This window comes from Littorina saxatilis, linkage group LG14 (assembly GCF_037325665.1).
Source record: "Littorina saxatilis isolate snail1 linkage group LG14, US_GU_Lsax_2.0, whole genome shotgun sequence".
Lineage (NCBI taxonomy): Eukaryota > Metazoa > Mollusca > Gastropoda > Littorinimorpha > Littorinidae > Littorina > Littorina saxatilis.
Window position 1 is genome coordinate 40,010,575 of NC_090258.1, and position 26,829 is coordinate 40,037,403.

Sequence of the window (26,829 nt, forward strand, 5' to 3'; positions counted from 1 at the left end):
GATGGAAGGTAACCCCTGGTCAACAGCGTGCACATCCGCCTCAATGTCTGGGCTGCTAATTTACTCTGCCACACCGCTTATTTCCAAAGATTGTCTACGAACTAAAACCCAGGATGGAGTTCTAAACATAGTCTCCAACCTTTTCACTTCTATTGTTCACTTCTATAGCTTCCCCACTTCTCCCACTCCAATCCCTGCCTACCTCCATGCAACCCCCCACCAATCCTCTTTATCTTACCACAAATAAAGTTCCCAGACAGAGAGGACAATACGTCAGTTGGAGCTGGATTTGAAATAGAAATTGGTCAAAATGTCCTGGCGGCAAAAAAACCGTTGTGTCAAAAGACAACCCACTTGTCAAAACTATTCGACCGGCCTTGGATCAGAACAATGCGTCAGATCAATAAAGTATGCGTAAATGACAAAAGACAGAGTCCATACTCACCCAGAATTTTTAAACTCCCCCATGATACGTTCGCTGTTGGTGAACTGCATGATGGGAAGGAGGGCAAAGGGCAGCTGCACGCTCTGCAGGATGTTCATCCACTGAGTCATCGTGTCCAGCTCTGCTGTCATCACCGAGGCTACGATCACCGTGGGAACGATGGAGATGGCCCGCGTCAGTAGCACCCTCTTCCACTTGGCCCAGCGGATTTGTAGAAACCCCTGATATAAGAAGAATTCAGTATACAAATTAATTCTTTAACAATGATGGATAGAACAAAATGTACAGTGGAACCTCCCTTTTAAGACTTACCTCCCTTTTAAGACTCTGTTTTCTCAAACTTTCTGTTCATAATCTGTTAATTAATATACTCCCATCTTAAAGGTCCTTGTCTACATTTTTATACCGAAATCGCCATTTGACCATTGAAATGCAGAGTCTATTATCTACTAATATCAACAATACACCCCCTTTCGATCAAGAAAGACGAAGCCAGTGTAGCCGTTTGAAAATTCATTGTAGTATTCCAGCGTAGTACTCATAGTAGGATATCCTTATTTGGAAAATGCCAAGCGCAAAACTCCTCTCAAATCCCGTGCGTTTATAAAAAAGCGTGGACAGCGCTCCAGTGTCAAACAGTTGCTGCACTTGTTTGGGCGTGGCTATAAGCATAGTGACATGAATTTGATTGGTCAGTATTTTTAGGCAAAGCACATGTTCTCAGCTAACAGAAAACAAAATATTGGAAGCGTGAGTCACGCTACCCAAAAATAAAATCTTTTTTTACATATATTTTTTTTCTATAATTTTTTTTCCCCATGGTTCATTCATCATTTGACATAATTTTGTATCGAAATCTAACCATAAGATTATTGAAAAAAAAGCAAAAATGTAGATGACCACCTTTAAGACTCCCGCCTGTTTAAGTGTGATTTGACAGATTTGTCAAGGTCTTTAGGGGGATTCCGTAGTGCAAAGAAGAATTAAAAATAACACAGGCAGATGTCTAGACACAACATAAAAAGATCACTTACTTTCTGACTTCTTTCTCCCTTCACATGGAGAGAGAGAGAGAGAGAGAGAGAGAGAGAGAGAGAGAGAGAGAGAGAGAGAGAGAGAGAGAGAGAGAGAGAGAGAGAGAGAGAGAGAGAGAGAGAGAGAGAGAGACAGAGAGAGACAGAGACAGAGAGACAGAGAGAGACAGACAGACAGACAGACAGAGACAGAGAGACAGAGACAGAGAGAGAGAGAGAGAGAGAGACAGAGACAGAGACAGACAGACAGACACAGAGACAGAGAGACAGAGAGAGAGAGAGAGACAGACAGACAGACAGACAGAGACAGAGAGACAGAGACAGACAGACAGAGAGACAGACAGACAGAGAGAGAGAGAGAGACACACACACACACAGAAAAAAGAGAAAGAGAGAGAGAGACAGACAGACAGACAGACAGAGAGAGACAGAGACAGAGAGAGAGAGAGAGACAGAGACAGACAGACAGAGAGACAGAGACAGAGAGAGAGAGACAGACAGACAGACAGAGAGAAAGAGAGAGAGAGTTGTTTTGATATTGTCGTCCTAATCTTGACTATTATGAGTGGACTATTTGCGCCTCGATATTTTATTTATGTTCTTACGTTTTATGTTGTTTATTGTAATGCTGTATACACCACACCTGAGTTTCTCCTCGTTCAGATACTAAATAGATCCCTGCGCCTTGAGTCCGAGTCTGGAGATACGCGTGCGATATAAGACTTCATATAACATAAAGTGTTCTATATCTATGTCTATGTCAAGTACACCATGTCTATAGTCAGAAAACCCCAGTTTGGGCATATCAGCGTTCCATACGCCCCAGAGTCAAACTTGTGCAGACTCTCCTCAGTGTAGGAACACATGTACCTGTGTGCATGAAAATGCGCACAATAATTAAAGATCCCAATTAAGTTCACAGTGAATTTAAAGGCACAGTGCAGCTCACAGCCTTCGTTTTGCGTTTTTGTTGCAGATGAGTGCATTTACAGTTCAAAAATCCTCCTATGGTAGCAAAACAAACCCAAAACTACCCAACGACGACATCTCTGAAGCTCGACAGTTTCTTGTTCACGCGAGTGCATAAATTAACCTAGTTATTACGTGGTGTTTGGTCGGAGTTCGATTCAACTGAGTGATTCCGGCCTCCATTTTGTTTTACACAAACTCATGATGACGTCTGACATAGTTTGCTAGTGATGTGTCTTTTTGTGCATGATGTGGTGATCTACCTGATCTAAATGTAGATCCAAAAATAGGTCAAAACCAGCCGGGTCCGAGTACGAAATTAATTCGTAAAAAAATCGCAGTTCTTGACTCTTTGGGTGCAAGTCAATGAAACTTGGTAGTTCTTCTAACGGATAGCTGCCTGAGGTATGACTAAAAGCCCCAGGGGCTCCGTGCACCTGGATTTGACAAGTTCAGTACCTTTAAGTCTCAGGGCTTGGGAACATGTACGCATGCATGCAAGAATAAAATTGGGTAGCTCCATAATGTATGGTGATTAAAAGAAGTTGAAGAGTCCTTGAATAGTTCGAGTTATTTCTAATATGCTGACTGTTAGCAAATGATAACTAAGACATGTACTCAGGGAAAAAAAGCAAACAGAATTTCCATGCGGGTAACCTGACAGTACTATATACTTTATCCATATCCTTAGGCCAAAAAAAAAATAGGTCTGTTTACGGTAACCCGACCGACCCTAGTTTTTAGGCCCGACCCTAATCTTTTTTTTGGATCGTCTGAAAAAAAAAAAAAAAAAAGCATCCAAAATAGAGCTGTTTGCGCTCAAACAGCAGACGACAGAAGGGAGGTAAGCTCAAAGTACTGTTTATAGTTATGTTGGGCAAAAACAGGGATTGATGAGAAGAAATGAACTGTGAAACATCATAGAGAGGGGAGAGAAAAATAAAATAAAATTTAAAAAAATGGAGAAAAAAAAATGGAAAAAAAAAGCCGACCTACCGACCCTATTTTTTCACCCTATGTTACCGTAAACAGACCTTTTTTTTTTTTGGCCTTATCCTCACAATTTGTAATTGTCATACTGCTGCACATGCAGATGTTCACTTGTCTTACCTCCATTACAAACTGACCAGCGTAGGTGCCCTGAAACAGAGAGAAAACCATTCTGTACATTACTGATAGGACACAAACTTGTGTAAAGGTCTGTGTACATGTACATTACTGATAGGACACAAACTTGTGTAAAGGTCTGTGTACATGTACATTACACAGACCTATTTGGCATCTGTTTGTGCACTGATACAAATCAGTGCCTGTGCCCTTCTAATATTGTTCTTTCTTTCGAAAAAATGTGTATATATGAAGGGACGTCCACTATATTACAATCCACTTGTCATTATGAATGCGGCTATATCGCAATGGAATGCTTGGAACCTGGAAAAAACAAACAAAACAAAAAACAGGACCTTAACTTTTCCCCAAAGGCCGGCCTTTTTCAAAATATGACATTTATTAAATTCGACAGTTTTAGATACTTTGATTCTTTCTTGTTAATACAAAACAAATCAATCTGTTGAACTTTCCCAATGTATGTCTCAACAGCTAGCCTACACTAAATCTTACCGTCATGGTAGAGCTTTGTCCTGCCGCAAGAAGTCCTAATGCCCACATAATCTTCATTGCCAGCCCGTAGTTCTCATACAGCCAGTCTCCCTGAAAATCAGTGTTGCACTGAGTGTCATAGCTAAGTAAAAACAAAAACATTTTTTTCAAGAAACAGTCAATAAAATGCATGCACACACTCTCACATGCGCACGCACGCACGCACACACACTCACACACACACACACACACACACACACACACACACACACAAACACACACACTACACACACACACACACACACACACACACACACACACGCACACACTTACAGCCAATCTAAGAGTGGCAAACTTGATGTCGGAAAAAGCTGCAGCGAACACGGCCACCACAAAAAGGTTCACCAGGAATGATACAAACAGCGCCAGGGCTGAAACCAACACAACAACACTTAATTTACAACCTCACATACTTGACATCCGAAAACTAAACTGTTGACAATAATTTTGATATTTTGTGTACGCATCCAGGTCAATGAAGTCTGAACATTTTCATGATGTTGGCGCTGACGTATGATAACTTTTTCTTCAGTACTGGCTTGGGATTGATTCAGTTCATAGCGATGACATGTTGACCAGCTTCCACTCTCTTCACACAATCAACACCTTTATGAATTTAAAACCATATCCAACAAGAAGGGCAAAGCCCATACGACTCACATGCTTTACACATTTTTCCTACCAAAATACATGTGACCTTGACCCAAGGTCAAGGTCATCCAAGGTCATGCAACACAAAGCTGTTAATTCAAGACATAGGAAGTACAATGGTGCTTATTGGCTCTTTCTACCATGAGATATGGTCACTTTTAGTGGTTCACTACCTTATTTTGGTCACATTTCATAAGGGTCAAAGTGACCTTGACCTTGATCATATGTGACCAAATGTGTCTCACGATGAAAGCATAACATGTGCCCCACATAATTTTTAAGTTTGAAACAGTTATCTTCCATAGTTCAGGGTCAAGGTCACTTCAAAATATGTATACAATCCAACTTTGAAGAGCTCCTGTGACCTTGACCTTGAAGCAAGGTAAACCAAACTGGTATCAAAAGATGGGGCTTACTTTGCCCTATATATCATATATAGGTGAGGTATTCAATCTCAAAAACTTCAGAGAAAATGGGAAAAATGGGAAAAATAGCTGTTTTTTAGGCAACATTTATGGCCCCTGCGACCTTGACCTTGAAGCAAGGTCAAGATGCTATGTATGTTTTTTGCGGCCTTGTCCTCATACACCATCTTGCCAAATTTGGTACTGATAGACTGAATAGTGTCCAAGAAATATCCAACGTTAAAGTTTTCCGGACGGACGGACGGACGGACGGACGGACGGACGGACGACTCGGGTGAGTACATAGACTCACTTTTGCTTCGCATGTGAGTCAAAAATGTGTTATTCCATATATATACTGTGTACACTCCAGTGCATCAACTGATTTTACCTTCAAGATATCACTTTTATTTCGATTTCACATCTAATACAACTCGTAACCCTAAAAGAACGCCGCCAATAAAAATGCTAATTTCTTCTACATAATTATGTTGAGTGAATTACTTCCAACTTTGTGCACTGTTCATGCATAAGCTGATGTTAATGTACACCAATTATGAAGTAAGTCGTTGGAGAGATGCAAAAGTTATTAGCTTTTTCATGAATGGGATTTTTATTAAGGGGGGAGGGGGGTGCACCCTGTCACAAAATGATTTTTCTGGTCATTCCAACATGCAGCACATGTGTAAATGTATCATAGAGTCCCAGCCATGCCAGATTAAAGACAATTTAAGTAACTAACCTGATTCTATAGCATTGTACAGGTTGGCTTCTTTGATCGCCCCTTTGTCCCTTCGATCAATGTCTCGAGACTGAAACACAAATGTGATAAGAATACAAAAACTCAAACAGTTTACAACACGAAGAGTAATAGCCTAGAAATGTACTGACATAATCATCTCAGGATGGGAACTCTCCACAAACATTCAACGCCAATAACTAAACAGCTAGCTATATAGTGACACAGGTCAACAACCAGGCACACCCACACATAAATGCAAAAAGGATCAACACCCACACATATACACACACGCACAGATCCATACAAACACACACACACAACCACATGCTCACACAGTGTCAACTTTGCCCCCCCCCCCCCCCCCCAACCTCCACAAAATTAAACACATAGGCACATATGCACACACACTGTCGGACACATGCACACACACATTACCCATCCACCCTCCCAACCCTCCCACCAAGACCCCTTGACACACCACCACCCTATCAAACCCTCCCGCCCCCCCCCCCCCCCACTCCCGAACCCCCTTGACACCACCCCCTCCACCCCCAACCCCATACAACCAACACTCACCAGCACTAAGGCAGAGTGGAGGTAGACATTGTGCGGCATGATAACGGCCCCCACAATGCCCAGCCCACCCCCATACAACCAACACTCACCAGCACTAAGAGGGCTGTCATACAGGCGACTCAGTCGTTGCGATTCAGTCGTCGCGATTCAGTCTTTGGCCGATCGCACATCACATCGTAGGCCATGACCCGTCACACTATGAACGATAGACGAACGATTGACGAACGATAACTCCACGCGAGCGGGGCGGAAGTGCCGTGTCACGGCAAACGCGCTTTGCGAGAGCAGACGCTAAATGTTCGAACGTCGCTCTACCTTTCTGAAAAATTCCTTTCAGCATTACGCCTTTGCAAGAAATAAAGTTCCCAGACAGCTGCAATTAATGTTTTCCGACCGCTGTACACGCCTAAAACGTCTCCTTTATATCTGAGTAAAAAACTGTTCTTCCAAAAAGTTTTGAATCGACGAAGAGACGCTGTACGCCACTGTCCGCCATTATTTTACGTCACGGCGTCAAGGCCGCAGCAACGCGTTCTGATTGGCTCTGTTGGCTCTGCCCCTGCGATTGACCGACGACTGGATCGCAGGAATAGAACATGTTCTAAACCTCAAAGCTACGAGGGAATCGCATGAGACTGAGTCGCAGACTTGTCGTAGCTGTTTTCTACGACTGAGTCGGCTGTGTGACAGGGTAAATCACGCGACTCAGTCGCATGTGTGACAGCCCTCTAAGGCCGAGTGGAGGTATATATTGTGCGGCATGATAACGGCCCCCACAATGCCCAGCCCACCCCCATACAACCAACACTCACCAGCACTAAGGCAGAGTGGAGGTAGACATTGTGCGGCATGATAACGGCCCCCACAATGCCCAGCCCAGCCCCATACAACCAGTACTCACCAGCACTAAGGCCGAGTGGAGGTAGATGTTGTGCGGCATGATAACGGCCCCCACAATGCCCACCATCTGTTTGATGGCCTCCCTGTCGCAGTCTTCGCACCACGGAAACGCCAACCCTTTCAGGATCAGCAGCTGGTCTGGTGTCACCATGATATACTGCAACCAGGGCACAACAACTATACACAAGTTTTATGGAGACATATTTACAGAAAAGTATTAACAAACCAATCACAATTTATTTATTATCAAGCTGGCAAATATAATAAGCATATTAGGGACCTGCATGTATACAAGCATCTACAGTTCCGCTAAAATTAACTAAATTTAAAGGTAGAACTCAACTTTTACATTTAATTTCAAGTCTAACCTTTTTCCTTCTGTCACATGGAAAAAAACTCCATCAATTTCAAACTTTAAAGTTACTGCACCTGTCATGTTCAGGTGCTCGCTCTAGGGTTTCTGCAGTCATGCCTCAGGCAGATATCCGTTTGAAAAAATGCTAAGTTTCAGTGACTTTCATGCAAGGAGTTAAAAACTGCAATTTTTTTTATAATTTTGGTCTGCCTTCGAGCAGAAAAGAGTCGCCCTCGACTATGCTCACATGAGGTCCCGCACATGAACTAATTACGTCAAAAGCATACATGAAAGTCTATTAGTCTCGGCGAGCGGGAGAATTCTTTCTATTTTGGGTACGTTACGTCAAGACATTGTGTTTGATAGTAATCTGCGACAAAAACACAAATCTTTGCTCTCCATGCTGTCACATAGGCACTGCATCTTTAAACATTGCAGCAAAGTATCTTCAGCAAATTTTCGGAAATTATGAATGCTCAAACCTGAGAGGAAGCCAGTAGAAATTAAAACAGATATATATACGTCATTGGTAGCTTTGTGTATAGAAAGTGTTTCAGGGATCTGCATATTGAGCTCTAGAGATTGATAATTAATGGGCGCTCGGAAGGGAAACGGGAACGATCAGCACCAAACTCACCATGTACATGAATGTTATAGCCATTGTTGTGATCAGAGCCCCAAAGAAAGCCTCCAGCTTTCTCAGACCGGCTGTTTCCAGAAAGAGGAAGGTGAAGGTATCCACACCTGTAATTAAAACACCCGCCCAAAGTGGTATTCTGAAACAACAAGCAAGGGAAAATAAAATTCTGCAACCGAAAAACCAAATATGACTGATGCAAGTACTGTTAAGAATGTCCTTAATTCAGCTCGAAGTCGACTTCGTGAAGACTTTGTAAAGCCTATAAGGTTACCAAACATTCAGCGCCAAAGGTTTGCACAACCAGCTTCGTGAAGACTTTGTAAAGCCTATAAGGTTACCAAACATTCAGTGCCAAAGCTTCGTGCAGGGAGCTTCGTGAAGACTTTGTAAAGCCTATAAGGTTACCAAACATTCAGTGCCAAAGCTTCGTGCAGGGAGCTTCGTGAAGACTTTGTAAAGCCTATAAGGTTACCAAACATTCAGCGCCAAAGGTTTGCACAACCAGCTTCGTGAAGACTTTGTAAAGCCTATAAGGTTACCAAACATTCAGCGCCAAAGGTTTGCACAACCAGCTTCGTGAAGTAGACTCCTCAAAGTTGACTCTGCCGTATCAATTTGTGGCTCAACATGATGAAAGCTAGTTCAGGTGACCAATATACTGTGTTTGAAAAGTCACGGTACATCTAGTATACAACTTGGTGCCAAATCTGCAAGTAATAATTATGCATGCTAGAAGTTAATTTGTTGAATGCAATTTTAAACTTAATTGCCCCTTTGAGGTAGCAGTCCTCTACTAATACACTTTTTATTTTCCAAACAGGTGGTTGGAATGAAGCATCATCCACAAATTAAGTTACATTTTACCCTACAAAAATCAATGTTGAGGAAATTTTAACACTTATACTTTTGAGAAAAGAAATAGCTGAATGCAAGAAAGTTATGGATGCTTACTTCCCCCGAAAGGCGTATGGCTGCCTAAATGGCAGGGTAGAAACGGTCATAAACATATAACACCCACTTGTGCAAAAAACATGAGTGTACGTGGGAGTTTCAGCCCATGAATACAGAAGAAGAAGAAGAAGAAGAATTAATGCTGACACATTACCAACTGAAAATCTTCCCAAGAGTCAAAAGCAAGGTTACTTGTGGTTTTAGAGTAAACTGATTGCTATTTGATGAAAATACATTTATATTTTAAAGAAAAGAAATAGTTGAATGCAGGGACACATTTATACTCAATCAATCAATCAATATGAGGCTTATATCGCGCGTATTCCGTGGGTACAGTTCTAAGCGCAGGGATTTATTTTTATTTTTTATTTTTTTATTTTATGCAATTTATATCGCGCACATATTCAAGGCGCAGGGATTTATTTATGCCGTGTGAGATGGAATTTTTTTTACACAATACATCACGCATTCACATCGGCCAGCAGATCGCAGCCATTTCGGCGCATATCCTACTTTTCACGGCCTATTATTCCAAGTCACACGGGTATTTTGGTGGACATTTTTATCTATGCCTATACAATTTTGCCAGGAAAGACCCTTTTGTCCATCATGGGATCTTTAACGTGCACACCCCAATGATATAGTTATACTAACTCAGCAACTGCAAAATGTTGCCCATGCAGAGTCCAAAGCAAGGGAGCTTACGTGTGGTTAGAGAGTAAACTGATGGCTATGGCTGAGCCAACCACCTCCTGGATGTCAGAACCGATGATGGCGATCTCTGTCATGATCCACAGACAGATGCGTGGCACTGTCGAGTATTCTTGTCTGCATACCTCAGCCAGGTTCATACCTGAGAAAACAAAAATAATGCCATAAATTATATACTTTCTCATTTTTGTCCGCTATAAGGGCCGTTAGGTGGAGGTTCTTGTGAATGTTTTGTTCTGGCCCGAATTAAATGTTCCATTTTTTTTTACCTCTCTTGGTTTTAGATACTTGATTCGGAACGTTAGCAGTCGATCTACCTGTTTCAAATTCCAACAACCCCTTATACATGACACATTTCTTCCAAATTCATAGAGCTGGATTTGGATCAGGTATTAGTGAGATACACACACACGCAAATGAACACACACACACTCGCACACATGTACTCTCTCTCTCTCTCTCTCTCTCTCTCTTTCTCTCTCTCTCTCTCTCTCTCTCTCTCTCTGTCTCTCTCTCTCTCTCTCTCTCTCTCTCTCTCTCTCTCTCTCTCTCTCTCTCTCTCTCTCTCTCTCTCTCTCTCTCTCTCTCTCTCTCTCTCTCTCTCTCTCTCTCTCACACACACACACAAACACACACCTGTAACACAGCCTAGTCGTGCTGCAAGTCGCTGCAGACAGAAACCCATCACAGTGGACCACATCAACACCCACAGCAGCTGCAATAGAAAGTAAAAGGGATGGCAGAATATTCAATGAAGACACTTTTCGATTTCATATAATGGGGGGGCCAATATTATAAGTTCACGCCTCTTTTCTTTACAACATCAGACCAAGTGCACAAGATGATTAAGTTAGGAATCCATAACACGTCATCTTAGAGTTATACAAACTACTGTGTGACGGGCGCAGTGGCGTGGTGGTAAGACGTCGGCCTCCTAATCGAAAGGTCGTGAGTTTGAATCCCAGTCGCTGCCGCCTGGTGGGTTAAGAGTGGAGATTTTTCCGATCTCCCAGGTCAACTTATGTGCAGACCTGCTAGTTACTTAACACCCTTTGTGTGTACACGCAAGCACCAGACCCAGTGCGCACGGAAAAGATCCTGTAACCCATGTCGGTGTTCGGTGGGTTATAGTAACACGAAAATACCCAGCATGCCTCACCCGAAATCGGCGTATGCTGCCTGAATGGTGGGGTAAAAACGGTCATGCACGTAAAAATCCACTCATGCTAAAAACATGAGTAAACGTGGGAGTCTAAGCCCATGAACGAAGAAGAAGAAGAAACTACTGTGTTTGTGAACTAAACAATCGTTTGGCTCAAGATCTTTCAGCTCCATCAGTCATTCAGTATTCTACTTGCTTGCTTGCTCAGCTACAATGTTGAGATGTCAGGCGGGTTGTTGAAAGATGTACAGACCTTCTGATAAATAGATGCAGGTGGGCAGAGAAGGTGACTCAACCCTTACAAGGAGTAAGGAGCAGTAGAGGGGGCAAAAACAAATTGGAAAGCAGATCCAATAACTAAGGGAGGTAAACACTGTTAACATGATAGTCAACAGTACACAGAGCTATGCAGCAAACTATCATCTCTGGCACCCAAGACAACAAGATGTATGGAATGAAGTATGACGAAAAAAATTGATTGTTTATTCTGAATGCTTCTGTCTTAGATGCCAACAGACTGATTCTGCATAGCTCTAGTGTACTGTTGTTCAAATCTAGAGTGTTTACCTCCTTTGTTTACTTGATTGCATGATCTTGTCATCAGAGCCCTAGCCTCTCATTGTTAAGAATTTCTCTCAAAAACAAACACAGCAAAAACGCAAATAGTAAAACCAAAATTGCTTAGGCGTGATTAACCATTCAGTCAAGCGAATGCTCGCTAAAATACCCCTGTTTTCCTTTCGCCTTCTGAACACACACACACACACACATATTCTGCAGAGAGAACGAGAGAGAGAGAGTTGCGGTCTGTGCTCTGTCATTCAAGACCCTTAATTCGAATCAAGGGAAACAACTTGAGCACTTTTCCGGAGTGTGCACTTGACTGAATGTAAAACCAGACTGAATAACTGAGTACAAGACCCACCTTGTACTGAGCGACAGCCCCAGACTGCAGGTCAGACTCGATGTTGCCGGGGTCAAGGTACGCGATGCTCATCAGGAACCCAGGCCCTGTGAACGACCACAGCCTCCTCCAGCTGAAGGCATGCTGCAACAAACACAACATAGACAATGTAAGATCTTAAAGTTGGATTGCGCAGAGAAAACTATATAGTCAGTCAGTCAGTCAATGCCTTTCACGCCTGGTGGCGTGTAGGGCAGCGACAGAAAACTATATAGCCTAATATTAATTGGGTGAAGTCAACTTCGCAGAGTCTACTTCAAGAAGCGTGCTGCACATAGCTTTGCCACTGAATTTTCTGAGAAAAAAAAGTAGGAAAATATTCGCAAAGTGAACTTCAGGCTCAATTAGGGACAGCCTTAAAGTGTTCACTCTAAAAGCCGTTTTGAGACTGTAATCTGTGCCAGCAGCTAGTCCATCGCCACCACATTATACATAAGTACCTGATACACATTACACGACAACAACAAAACAGTCACAAATTCATATTGAGATTTTAGAATCACCTGGCAAATGTTTACGATCTTAAAGCAAATACCATGCTTCAAGATTATTTTACAAACCAGAGAAGGGCAAACGTGCACGCGCACGTGTGTGTGTGTGTGAGAGATAGACAGCTAGACAAGAGATGAGACAATATTATGACGTCATTAATCATCTTGACAATTCATTACACTGTATATCACATGCCGTCATTCCATTCTTTCCTTACAATCCTGAAGAAGGCAGTTACATGCCGAAATATTGATATTAAAGAACCTTACCTGGTCACTGGTGTGTTTTCTTCTTATCTAAACCAGAGAAATTCCTACTTACATCAGTGACGCGAGGAACATGCACAGAGTCAGGCTTGATGTCGAAGTCACATCCATCCTCCCCTATGTCACTGCGTGAGTCACTGTACGGTGTGCGAAGATGGCCTGCAACAGTGATAGGATTAAGGCTTTAGCAGTGCAATCTTAACATGACTTTTGTATAGCAATCATCCAGAGATTACAGACACATTAAAGAGAAACTCTAACACACACACACACACACACACACACACACACACACACACACACACACACACACACACACACACCAGACCTGTTTAGCAGTTTACCCCCAAAGCAGCTAGAAAAGTAATGGTAAAGTCAAAAAATATTAATCTGATGACCAAAATAGTAACCTAGTGGTTACGAACGCCAACATTATCAACACAAACCTAATTTGAAGCACATTTTAAAATCGTAGTCTGGACTCAAATGGAGTATTTTTTCCCCCACATCCTAAAAATTAGTAATAAATGACTCCAAAATAGCATGGGTAAATAGGTCTGACACACACACACACAGGTACACAAGTGCTTGCACATTCTCTTTCTCTCCCGGGGTCTTATTCTCACCTTGTCTTTTAAATCTCCCCTTCCCATCACACTTTAACTATCCCTATGTCTAGTATTAAAGAAGAAAAGTTACTGGGAAGGAAAGGACAAAACGACATGCATCACATGACATACAAGAATAATTCAGCTACAAAACCAAGTAATCACACATTATCACACCATACAGTGGAACCTTCCCTGGCAACCACCTCTTGATATAGACCACCTGCTCCTTACTTCTTCTTCTGCGTTCATGGGCTGAAACTCCCACATACACTCGTGTTTTTTACGTGTATGACCGATTTTACCCTGCCATTTAGGCAGCCATACGCTGCTTTCGGAGGAAGCATGCTGGGTATTTTCGTGTTTCTATAACCCACCGAACTCTGACATGGATTACAGGATCTTTTCCGTGCGCACTTGGTCTTGTGCTTGCGTGTACACACGAAGGGGGTTAAACCACTAGCAGGTCTACACATAAGTTGACCTGGGAGATCGGAAAAATCTCCACGCTTAACCCACCAGGCGGCCGCGGCCGGGATTCGAACCATCGACCTTCTGAATAAGAGGCCGACGTCTTACCACCCCGCCATAGCGCCCGTCCCCGCTCTTTACAACCACCCAAAAGAAACCCAGACAAGGTTCTTTCCTATATCATTCACCCTTCCATAACAAACACCTGTCTATAGATATATATGGATCACTTTTGGTTGACCCAATGGGTGGTGGTCATAATCGACAGGTTCTACTGTACAGTGGAATCCCCCTTTTCAGACTTAAGGGCAGGTGGGCCAGTGCACTATGTTTTTTTTTAATTTGAATGTTTTATTTTGTTTGAATGTTATTGGCTCACGAAGTGTAGCCTATGCGATCGTAACTTTGTCTGTCTGTGCGTTTGTGCGTGTGTGTGTGTGTGTGTGTGTGTGCGTGCGTGTGTGTGTATGTCTGTGGTAGAAACTTTAACATTTCCGAGTCTATGTGTGAGTGGTTATCCAAGACTATGGATAAAGCTCGCATAAGATTACGTCACGGTCAAAAGTGTTTGACGTCAATTAATGCATCATGACGGCATGCCTCCCTGTAGTCTTTCTCTCTCGCGCGGTGTGTGTGGTCTCGGTCATTGTTATTTTGAGCGGGCCGAGACTATTTGGCAGTCGTGTCCCTGTAAGTAGGCTACATGCAGACAGACAGATCTAGATCTAGTGTCTCTCTTTCTTGCACAGTGTCACCTAAGCTTACTGTGTGTGTGGGTGTGTATGTGTGACGGAGTGATTGAGTTTGTGTTACTGTTTGTCTATTTCTTACGTGAGCCTTGAAGGCTTCGCCTCTTGTTTTATGAAAGTAATGAATAAACAATGATAAATGATAGTCACTTTTTGTATTTTGGGTTGCTGGTTTTTGTTTTACGCGACAAAAACAGTCAAAAACAGACAAAACTGGAGTACAGGGGGAAAATAATATTTCAGCAGATATGATTGTCACACTTCTAATTATTGTTATATTTTATCTTTCTGGGTATGCTCTAGGGGATTACGAAGCATATTTTGATTATTATTATATTTGGAGTTTGGGACATTTCTTTGTTACAACCGTCAAACTTTAGGGTAACCCCTGCAAAAATTTTGTTTGAAATAACCTGGTTATGACTGTAATACAATGGCAACAAAATCCTTTCGTAATCCCCCAGAATGTGATATTCTGCACAAACTGCACAAAAAATTATTGCTCTAGCTAAATTACAGCCAGAGAAATCGCAACACCACAGATGCAACTGCCGCAAAAATGGCCGACATGAGAAAAACGACGTTGAAGGTAAACTATTCAAATATTGTCTTTATTGACACATAAATATGACACTTTAGACAAAAACACAGACACACATGCATTTTAGGTATGTTATGATACCATTATCTGCCAAAAATTTTTAAAAAAATGGTTTTGATCAATTTGTCCATTTTGCACTGGCCCACCTCCCCTTAAACAATCTGAAAAAATCAGGTCTTTAAAGGGAGTATTAAAATAGGGTTGGGAGGGCGGGGATGTAGCTCAGTCGGTAGCGCGCTGGATTTGTATCCAGTTGGCCGCTGTCAGCGTGAGTTCGTCCCCACGTTCGGCGAGAGATTTATTTCTCAGAGTCAACTTTGTGTGCAGACTCTCCTCGGTGTCCGAACACCTCCGTGTGTACACACAAGCACAAGACCAAGTGCGCACGAAAAAGATCCTATAATCCATGTCAGAGTTCGGTGGGTTATACAAACACGAAAATACCCAGCATGCTTCCTCCAAAAACGGCGTATGGCTGCCTAAATGGCGGGGTAAAAAAACGGTCATAAACGTAAAATTCCACTCGTGCAAAAAACACGAGTGTACGTGGGAGTTTCAGCCCACGAACGCAGAAGAAGAAAAAAAAATAGGGTTGCATTTAACCCAATGCCCCCTGAACCGCCCGGCATGGCCCGCCGGAAGTGCCCTATGAAATTCCTGAAACGCCCGGCATGGCCCGCTAAACACTAGGTCACCTACTTTCACTTTCGCTTTGAGCCTTACCCATAAGGCCTTGCGACCGGATGTGATTAATGCACTTCCTTCCGGCTGCTTCATTCTAGCGTTTGCAGAGTTTGAATCGATGCGGTAGTGCTGTTAGCTGTGAATTTTCAAAGTTTGAGATATTTTTTTTTCTGACAAAATGGCGTTGAACGAAGGTTTGGAAGTATGGTGTTCGATCATGGGGAACTCAGATGACGATTCTGACACGCCTTTCGAAGGTTTTCTACTTGAAGAGGTGAAAGGGGATGAGTCTTGACATCGATCTGGGTGTTGTTATTCGACAACAGGACTTTCGGGAGGATTTTTCTGGGAGTTTTCAACATATATTGGTGTAAATGAGGACTGAAGGCTGACACGTTGGACGTTTTTGAAGAACACTTGCTGGATTTTTTTTTTAAACAACATTTATTACATTGGAAGTGGACAGAACATACTTGCATATGAAACTATAGTGTATTCTCGAGTTATTCTGCCACCTTTTATATAAATGTGAGTACTCTATGATTTTATATGAATTGTTTTGTTTTGTATGTGTGCATGTTGTGCGGAGTAGTTTCCCTTTGCTCAGGATTAAGAAGGCTGCCTGCCATTTTTTTGTCAGGGGGCATTGGGTTGAAAGGGAGAGTCTATAGTCTCTTACTCTTAAAAGGGGGGTTCCACTGTACTATAATTATTCTTTACCGGGAACTTCCAGCCTTGTGCCATAGGAGGGTCTGTGGTCAGGACTGACAAGCGGTGGTGGGGAGTGTTCATTGTCAAGCAGAGTGTCCCCTTCTCCTCTAGATCCACTGGTGCTGTTGTTCGCATTATTTCTGTTGAAATGGCGGTTCTGCAGCGGTGGGGGAGAGGAATCGTCTGACAGCAAGGGGGTTGTCTCTGTTCCTGACATGCTCCTGGCGTACTGAGTCTGACTCTGGTAACTTGCTAATTGCTCTCAGGGCATCGTAGTTGATCTGCAAGCAAGAAGAAAACAGTTACTACAATGCTTATGCAACCTGCATAGACTCATGGTGCATATGCTCATCGTGCACCTTCTTCAACCTCTTAATTAGCTTAAGACAAGACATCAAAAGAGCTAGGGTGAGCCTAAAGGATAATACTAATTAAGTAGAAGTGCAATGCCAAGGCACGTTCTCTCTCTCTCTCTCACACACACACACACACACACACACACACACACACACACACACACACACACACACACACACATACATACACACACTCACATACACACACACATCCACATAACTATACGCACACACAAACACACATATGATGCACACACAACATTTCTGCACATAAACATGTATGCAAACACACACACACCACGCCCGAGAGAGAAAGGCCCAAGAGAAGGGATGACGCCAGGATGCATTGACGTAAAAACATTGTGACGTGGTCTATACTTGCGCGAACATAATTAATTGCCGTAGTCTCTGAAATTCTACCCCAACAAAGCAGCCCTGAGTGGCTGGCGTCGGATCAAAAATCGAAGAATTGGTCGGCACCCACCGTATTTAAATTAGTATGTTCCCAAATTTTCGTTAACTTCCATCCACAACTTTAGCCTCAGTTAGGGCACAAAGATTCCTTCTTTATTGATCATGTATTATCGGCATGAACAGTTGTCAAGTCGATTAGAGTATAGCGTTCGTGGGATATACCTCGAGCTTCGCTGGGAAAATAACTATTGAAAATTATTTGCCCATGTCTCTGTAGGCTTCTGCTTTTGTTGGTGTTGGTGTCGTCTTATTTGACTTTCAATCTTGATCTCAATTCTCATATTTGCCATGGTACTGTGTCACACTCACATATTTCCAGAGTCTCATCTGTGATTCTGGTTTGAGAATCTCCCAAGGATGTCGCCAATAAGCACTACAAACAGCCAACGCCGATGTATTCTACTGCACTGACACAACAGTTGAAATTGACACGTTCGTGTGCCAATGTTTACCTCTTTCAGCCGAGAATTATTCAAAATTTGAGGACTAAGTCCCTAACGATTCTTCGATTGCGGACGTGCTACCTCAGTTCATCACAAACTGTGGTGAATGTCGATTTCCCTGTTAGGCTAAGGGGGACGACTCCATTAGATTCCCCCTGTACCGGAAGTGTTGAGCCACGCAGTGGCGGGTGAGAGAGGAGATTGAACCAAGACTCAGACGAGACAACACCTGATAACCCGGAACTCTACGACCGTCTTCAAGACTTGAGGACGTTCGTGATACAGCCTTTAACGGTAAGTCCGTTAGAGGCGCTTATGCTTAGTTCCCCCCGGGGGAGCTCAGCATTATGAGAAGTTAATGTAGCAAACGCAAGGCGGCTGGGTGAACCCCGGCCGCAGTGCGTGTTTACATTTGTTATGTGTTGCGTGCGTACCGTCCTGTCAACCGTCCTGTCATTTATGTAAAGCTCGGCTTTCACCACAATGGTGTCAGAAGTTCGTCTAAAGAACCTGCGCCGGCGTAAGTGTAGCTGTGTTATTTTTTTTTGCTGAGTTTCTGCGGGAGGGAATGCCCTAACGGACATAGGAGTCCCTGACACGAATTACTATCTGGGTGGGCGTGTCAGTCGTCAATTTCTGTGGTATGTTCCGGCATACATGTGTGTACGTTTTGTCTGTTTTTTTTCCTGCTACGAACAACACCGGGTCACCCCGGCATGGTTTATTTAGTATTGCACATGGTCTTTTGGCGGTGTTTTAGTTTTTTTTGTTCCTTATTTTTGCCCCCATATCAGTATACACAGCGAAAATTTAAGATGGCGACCGGACACTACAACCATGCATGATTTTTTATATAATGTAAAGGTTGAAATGTTATGCCGAGGACGCCCCTTTGTGTATACAATATTAGGAACATGAGGGAAGATATATGGTTTCTGTTTTATGATTTTGGAATCTTATTTGGATTTTTTATTACAAATTTTTGTCAGGGTGACCACTATTCGTTTATTTATTATTTTTAAACTGTCATGTTGGGTTGGAGTTACTGGGTATAGGCAATAAACTATGTGTTTATAAATTTATTACTAGTGACTAACTGCACTATATACTGGCCACGCTGGCGGGTTAACAGCTTCTCTGTGCCCGTCCATGGGTTTTGTTTTTCTTCCCCATGGCTTTGGTGGTCGATAGGTATATAGGATCTGATTTGTTTTAGTGGATAGGCAGACCATTTTCCAAAATAGTTTTTGTTGGTAGGCTGACAACCACCACACCGCCGTTGTGGGCCAAGCTCAGGATGGAGGCGAGGGTACTGCAAATTTTTATATCAAAATATATGTGATTAATGTTCTGGATTCCCACTATCACTGGCGGGATAACAGCTTATCTGTGCCCGTCCATGGGTTTATTTTTGTCTATCCCATGGCTTTGATAGTTGTTAGAATGCAGTTAGGTTATTGAAATGTGTCCGAAACCCATATCTTTTCTCAATATGACACCACAGCTCTGGCGGGAGGCACTATTCTGGCCTAATGGGTTTGTTCCCCGATACAAGTGTTGATTGTTTGTGCTTGTTATACTCATGTTACTAGGTTACGTCTTACAGTACTGTGTTTCGCATTTTTGCATTGTCATGTTGTGTTACAGTTATTGGGAATAGGCAATGAACATTGTATTTGTAAATTTACTACTAGTGACTAACTGCACTATATACTGGCCACGCTGGCGGGTTAACAGCTTCTCTGTGCCCGTCCATGGGTTTTATTTTTATTCCCCATGGCTTTGGTGGTCGACAAGTATGTAGGATATGGTTTTTCGTAGTCGATAGGCAGCCCATTTTTCCAAAATAGTTTTTGTTGGTAGGCTGACAACCACCACACCGCCGTTGTGGGCCAAGCTCAGGATGGAGGTGTGGGTACTGCAAATTTTTATATCAAAATATATGTGATTAATGTTCTGGATTCCCACTATCACTGGCGGGATAACAGCTTATCTGTGCCCGTCCATGGGTTTATTTTTATCTATCCCATGGCTTTGATAGTTGTCAGAATGCAGTTAGGTTATTGGAATATGTCCGAAACCCATATTCTTTTCACAATATGACACCACAGTTCTGGCAGGTTTTTACAGTACTGTGTTTCGCATCCCTGCTGGCGGGATCACCGCTTTACTGTACCCGTCCATGTGCCCAGACACATGGCAGAGGGGGATGATTATGAATGCAGGTTTAATTTCTTTAACACTATTTGTTCATGTCCATGAGTAACACAAGGGTGAACTCTCAGAAAAACTCCTTCTCCCAAAGACCTAGCCGTCCTCCTAATATCAAAACGGGGAGGGGAACCAAGATGGGGACAGGGTGACACCATACCCCGCAACACATTCCTGCAGTCCTTTTGAATTAACAGGGAGGGGAGTAAAGAGGCAAGGGTCGATGGGATGGAATAAGAAGAGTGCCCCTACAAACTTGATTTGGGGAAGAGGTACCTGAGTACACGCCTGCATAGTTAGCTTCTGAATAGTTAGTTTCTGAGTGGCGACAAGAAGTTGCTCTAAGTCCAACCACACGCTTATCGATGGTATAGCTGTGTGAAGTTATGCGCTGTGCACTGATTTCCCCTGTTGGGCAGGGAGAGGTTATCATCCCAACTGTCAGGACGAGAAGTTCATAGAGCTAACATGGCAGATCAGGTACAGGTGGTGGACAAGGTGTCAGAGAAAGACAGGGTAAGATTACTGTTAGGTCTAGTTAGTGGGGCTGGGACTGACATCTTTTCCCCCAAATAGTAATAGTATAGTCCCAAGGACCTCCCCCATCGCAAATTCTTAGGATGATGACACAGGCAGAGTGGTTTCTCTGAGACAGGGGATGGTAGTGGGAATGATTTCCATATTTAGTAAGCATTTATGTTTCTGAAAGCCCCCTTCATCAGACAGAGTGGTGTCCCCTGAGGCAGGGCGTGGTGATTGGTAAGGTTTCCAGTTTTAAAGGGAAATTCATTATGTGTGGCAACAACACAGGGGGAAGGGAAGAGGCAGGCTAGCACTACAATCACTCCAAGCAGGCTGGGTATTCTGGAGCGCCCAGGTAGTGACAGTCCCATTGAGTTGACTGATCACGGCAGTCCTCCATGGAGGCGTTCTGGTAGGTCTCAGGTGCAGGCCAGCTGCTCATCCCGGAGGAATGAACTTTTGCCGGCGTCTTGGCGATCACCTCGGTGTCTCTCTGCCCAGCCACCTCTCGCTCGCCCCCACGAGTTTATCCGGGTCCTCTACACCTCAGGGACTACGGTAACAGCTGTGACGGCAGCCAAGTAAGGCAGAAGTTGCGACATGCAAGGGAGGAACCGTGACGGAGGACATTTCCCCATACTGGACCCCCACTAAAATGCACCATCAAAGGGACCTCCGGCAGTACGCTGAGCAGCGACGCCAAGTCACCACCACATGCGAGAACCAGCACCCACTGTGGAAGCCTCCGTGGAACCCCCCTCCCTGACGCAGCGTTCCCCTAGGGAAAATCATCCACGGAACCCCAGGCAGTACGCTGTCGCTGGACAGTGACGCCAAGAGCGGAACGTGGAAATTTTAGAAGAAGAAAAGTGAGTGTACCTTTGTATGTTGGAGCTGGAGTACACTCCGCGCAGTTTTTTGGTTATTTAGTAGGGGGAGGGGGTAATCATGTTTTTTGTTTGTTTCTTGAAGTGGGGGGAGGTTAGTAGAAATATTGGGACGACCCATCGAAGGGAACCTTAGAAATAGGGCAGGGGAAGCGCCATTTTAGCACCGTTTGTCATGGCTACTTTCAACGGGAAAGAAATGGAAGAGTCCTCAGTCGTCCAGATGGAAGAGATCACCGTAGCTGGAATCTGGGGCAGTCTAAACTGTAAGGTGAAGGTCGCAAGGCAGTTGGCCGTCTACCTCAATGACCCAACAATGGACTACACAGCGTTTGTATCCTGCGCACCCCTTTCAGGAAGAGTCAAAAGGGACGTTAGGGAGTTTAATGTCCATTGGCACGGTCGTTGCAGGGTCGTTGGAAATGAGGAAAACGAATCGGAGGTGGAAGACTGTCCCCACGACACATCCTCGGAAAATGATGCCAGCGAACACCTTTTCCCCAAAGAAGAATAGGATCTCCAGTTAGAACGTCAGGAAGAGGCTAAGGCCCACCATGACAACTGGCAGGATCTCCAGTTAGAATGTCAGGAAGAGGCTAAGGCCCACCGTGACGACAGGCAGGATCTCCAATTAGAACGTCAGGAAGAGGCTAAGGCCCACCGTGACGACAGGCAGGATCTCCAGTTAGAACGTCAGGAAGAGGCTAAGGCCCACCATGACAACAGGCAGGATTTCCAATTAGAACGTCAGGAAGAGGCTTAAGGCCCACCATGACAACAGACAGGATTTCCAATTAGAACGTCAGGAAGAGGCTAAGGCCCACCATGCCGACAGGCAGGATAAAGAGGTAGCTAGCCGGCTCCGGCTCTCCCCACAAGGACTCGTCACAATAGGAACGAGTTCTGGTGTAGGCCGGGAGCACAAGCGGCTGCGACATGCGGAGGGAGAGCCGCAAGGGATGGACTACCCCTGGGACTGGACCCCCTCGGTGACATGCGCGCCTCTCAGTTGCACCAGGAACCCTCCCCCGGGAGTCAGGGTTGAAGGCCCCGAGTGCGACATTCCCCTGGGAAGTGGAGTGTACCTTCCAGCAGTCAGCTGAGCAGCGACGCCGAGGGAAGATCCACACCCCAACGACAGAAACATGTGGGACCCCCCGACCGCAATACTCGGGGAAAGCGACACAGGTGACCCCCCGGCAGGCCACTGAGCAGCGACGCCGAGGGGAAGACCCACACCCCAACAACAGAAACACGTATGACTCCCCGGTCGCCACACTCAGGGGAAAGTGACACGTGGGACCCTCCGGCAGTCCGCTGAGCAGCGACGCCGAGGGGAATTTTCACACGCCCACGACAAGAACACGGGTGACCCCCCGACCGAAACACTTAGGGGAAGGTCAGAATAGAACTCGGCGGCTCGAGAAGCGCTGATACATCGGGAATCTAGTTGAACTCAGGAGCGCGTCTCTCGGCAGCCTCTGGTCCCCCCAGTTTTAGTGAGGTTCACAAGGCCGGCAATGCAGGGATGATATTTACCCTAAAAGGCACGTTACAAAGGGTGGGAATAAGTTGCATCTCCCCTGCACCAAACTGGGAACGCGGGCTGCTACGGGGTAGGCCCTGTGTGTTCGAGAGCCTAGGAATGTGGTTGTGGAGGTGGGGTTTTTCCTAGACGCCGAAGCGCTGGACCATTTTGATCAGCTGCCGGAAGAGGTCCAACGCGACTTGCCCCGGGCGGTCGAGGCTTTGGGTAAAAGGTTCGGCCAGGCAAGCACGGTTGAGGCACAGAAAGCTATTTTCCATAACATGGTTCAAGGGGAGGGTGAAACGTGCAAAGAATTTGCAGAGAGGGTGCAACTACAGGCGAGAGAGGCATACCCCGATCTACCGTCTGCTTATATGGAAAAGGAGGTCCTCAGACGTTACCTTGAGGGCATCAAGGACAAAGAGGCTGGCCTTAACGGCTTGGTCTCCAGATTTACATCTTTAGAGCAGGCGGTAGAGCATACTCTGTTGTACGGGGAAAGTCGGAAGGCATTGTATGGGGCGCGCAGGGTTTCCAGGGTATGCGACCAAGAGAGCGACGGGGAGGCGCAGGTGAATCGAGTGTGATCCCCCGAGCCCAGGAACGACAACCAGCTGGACCCTGCCCAGAAAGCCAGTGACGATCATCTTAAGGCATTGCTGGCCAAGTTGGATGCCCTCTACGAGCGACATACGGAATACCTTGCTCGGACGGCCAGGTTAGGAAGAGGCCCCGACATGTAGGGGAGGAACCGCAAAGGAGGCAACATTCCTCAGATTGGTCCCCCACCGGGGCGGAGGCATTCAAGGAGCGTTGGAGCCCCAGGCAGGACGCGGGAGCGCGACGCCAAAAGAGGCCGTCCAATCACAGAAACCGAGACCAAGCACCCAGGATGGAAGACCGCAGGGACGACCTCTCCCTGACGCAGCGCTCCACTGGGCCACCATGTTTTACGAGCTCCCGGCAGGACGCAGTGTTGCGACGCCGGGGGCGATCTCCAAAGGGCCAAGGAATTAAAGAGGGGCATACAGGCGAGGACAAAGGGAGAGGCCGGAAGTAGCTGCAAAGGAGCTTCGGGAGATCCTGGGGAGATATTTCGACGCGTCTGCCCACTTTATGATCCACCACTTCATCGGCCCAGTGGAAGAGATCACAAAGTGGTTAGACGCCTTCCCCCACACCATGTTCAGTGTGGGTGGGGTGACTACGCTCTCCCCAGCGGACCAGGTGGCAGCCATCAAAGCAGTTCCAGTAGGCCACCTTCTCCTGGAGACTGACGCCCCCTATTTCGGACTCGCGGGGGCACCTGGAACCCCCTATGACGTGTTCGGCACGGCAGAAGTCGTGGCCAACTGGCGGGAAGTGGACCAGCGCGAGATTCTCCGCGTGACCGTGGAGAATGCGAGAAGGTTATTCCGCCTTGCGCGCTAGGTGCGCACCCCTCCTGGATCTTTTGTAACAAGTTTCCCCCCGTAGGACCCAGGAGAACCTCGGAAGAAGAGCTCCCCCATCTACAAGGACAACACTCCAGAGGGAGGGGCTCTCTTTTCAAAACGGGGAGGAGGGTAAAGCGCACAACCCGACTTGGGACGTCCTTCACCTGGGGGAAGTGGGTGTCTGATAGGCGTGTGCAAAAGCCTGCGCTTGACTGTTGTGGACATGCCCTGGTGTACTGTAGTGCCATCCAACACTGGGCAGCCCAAGCAAAGGCCTTGAGCTGAAGGGCTGCAGCATGCAGATGGAGAACTACAGGGGACTAGCCGTCCCAAGTGCAGTGTCCCCTCAGCAATATGCGCGCTTCTCTGTGAAAACGCCTCAAACCCCACCGTGAAGTATCCTTCCAAGGCACAACGCTTCCCTGCCAGGCTTGACGAGGTGCCTGGTCCATGGTGGCAGGAAGACCAGCATACCCCCAGCACACCTTGGTCGGGAAATGGGCAGCGGAGCGAGGAAGTATGAGGATAGAGCCCGCATGCCTAGCAGTGTCCCCAGGAAGACATCTGGTTACCACCACCGGTCCCAAAGAAGAGCTCCCTTCCCGGGACGGCATCTGCGGTCGAGTTGAGGGGCTCTCTTTTCAAAACGGGGAGGAATGTGGTGAATGTCGATTTCCCTGTTAGGCTAAGGGAGACGACTCCATTAGATTCCCCCTGTACCGGAAGTGTTGAGCCACGCAGTGGCGGGTGAGAGAGCAGATTCGAGCAAGACACAGACCAGACAACACCTGACAGCATCGACTCTACGACCGTCTTCAAGACTTGAAGACGTTCGTGTTACAGCCTTTAACGGTAAGTCCGTTAGAGGCGCTTATGCTTAGTTCCCCCCGGGGGAGCTCAGCATTATGAGAAGTTAATGTAGCAAACGCAAGGCGGCTGGGTGAACCCCGGCCGCAGTGCGTGTTTACATTTGTTATGTGTTGCGTGCGTACCGTCCTGTCAACCGTTCTGTCATTTATGTAAAGCTCGGCATTGTGGTGAAAGCCGAGCTTTACATAAATGACAGAACGGTTGACAGGACGGTACGCACGCAACACATAACAAATGTAAACACGCACTGCGGCCGGGGTTCACCCAGCCGCCTTGCGTTTGCTACATTAACTTCTCATAATGCTGAGCTCCCCCGGGGGAAACTAAGCATAAGCGCCTCTAACGGACTTACCGTTAAAGGCTGTAACACGAACGTCTTCAAGTCTTGAAGACGGTCGTAGAGTCGATGCTGTCAGGTGTTGTCTGGTCTGTGTCTCGCTCGAATCAACGAATATCTCTCATTTTCCACTTACCTGCAGAAAGTTTGGATGCCAGCATACAGTTACAACATCGTTGTGTGGGTGCACGAGCAGCTTTCTCTCAGACCAGAGAAAAACAACAAACTCCACGCTGTGTTACTTTCGGGGTCCTTGTAGGTGAAGGTGAAGGTCGCCAGAAAACTGTTGGAGTTACCTCCCGTGCGCTGCTCTCTCTCTCTCTCTCTCTCTCTCTCTCTCTCTCTCTCTCTCTCTGGTGCACTAATACTATCATTGTTCAGTGTGTTATAAAATGAGTTTTGACAAGTAATTTTTGCGTTTTAGTAGGCCAGGACACATTTGCTCATTTATATATCGCTTTTTCCTAAGTTTCTAACGAATCGTCGAACGCTGAGGAAGAAGATGAAGAGCTTGAAACTAACAGTAGGGGAAAGGCTCCTAATATGGACCGGCTCCTAATATGGACCACCTCCTGTTCTGACGCTAGAGCGCTCAAAACAATGTCATTCGCTGTATTCACCCTCTCTGGATAACTTGCACATGTCAAAACAGTTGCAGATACACAAACCTCAAAATCCTTAGGCTTTTTCTCTTTTTTTCACTTTTGGCGGCAGCGTTCACTCAGGCTAAATTTGCTGCCTAAAATGGACTCGTTTCTGTCCACAGCCAAAGCTTTTATCCCACAAAAATTGCTATAAATGACAGCTCAGACCGTATTTGTTACATTTAAGCAGTGTTGACCCCGATTTTCTACTGCAAACAAAAAATAATAGCAAAATCTCAAAGTATGTGTATGTCCCCTAATATGGACCACCTTCAACAAATCGAAGAAAATAAAAGCTAAAGGCTATTTTCTTTATATCATTAAGAAGCTTGCTGAAAATAACCTATACTGACTAGCCCTCGAGATTTCCAAAAAA

The 26,829-nt window shown here is 45.3% G+C and overlaps 1 protein-coding gene across 2 annotated transcripts in view; it reads right to left on the reverse strand.

Moving 5' to 3' along the window:
- Window positions 1–26,101, reverse strand: part of LOC138947755 (metal transporter nramp1 homolog) — a 40,554-nt gene extending 14,453 nt beyond the window's left edge. The window contains exons 1-13 of one of the 2 annotated variants that reach the window (XR_011449783.1): window positions 25,946–26,101; window positions 16,755–17,026; window positions 12,977–13,080; window positions 12,125–12,247; window positions 10,674–10,752; window positions 10,032–10,179; window positions 8,373–8,511; window positions 7,382–7,537; window positions 5,905–5,974; window positions 4,381–4,478; window positions 4,069–4,158; window positions 3,559–3,588; window positions 446–666 (exon numbers count right to left, since the gene is read on the reverse strand). Coding sequence is in view for 1 of the 2 variants with exons in the window: in XM_070319310.1 (XP_070175411.1) it covers window positions 446–666; window positions 3,559–3,588; window positions 4,069–4,158; window positions 4,381–4,478; window positions 5,905–5,974; window positions 7,382–7,537; window positions 8,373–8,511; window positions 10,032–10,179; window positions 10,674–10,752; window positions 12,125–12,247; window positions 12,977–13,080; window positions 16,755–16,962 (1,466 nt within the window). In the remaining variant the exon portion in view is untranslated. The remainder of the gene's footprint in view (window positions 1–445; window positions 667–3,558; window positions 3,589–4,068; window positions 4,159–4,380; window positions 4,479–5,904; window positions 5,975–7,381; window positions 7,538–8,372; window positions 8,512–10,031; window positions 10,180–10,673; window positions 10,753–12,124; window positions 12,248–12,976; window positions 13,081–16,754; window positions 17,027–25,945) is intronic. The other variant, XM_070319310.1, reaches the window with a different exon arrangement.
- Window positions 26,102–26,829: the final 728 nt, after the last annotated feature.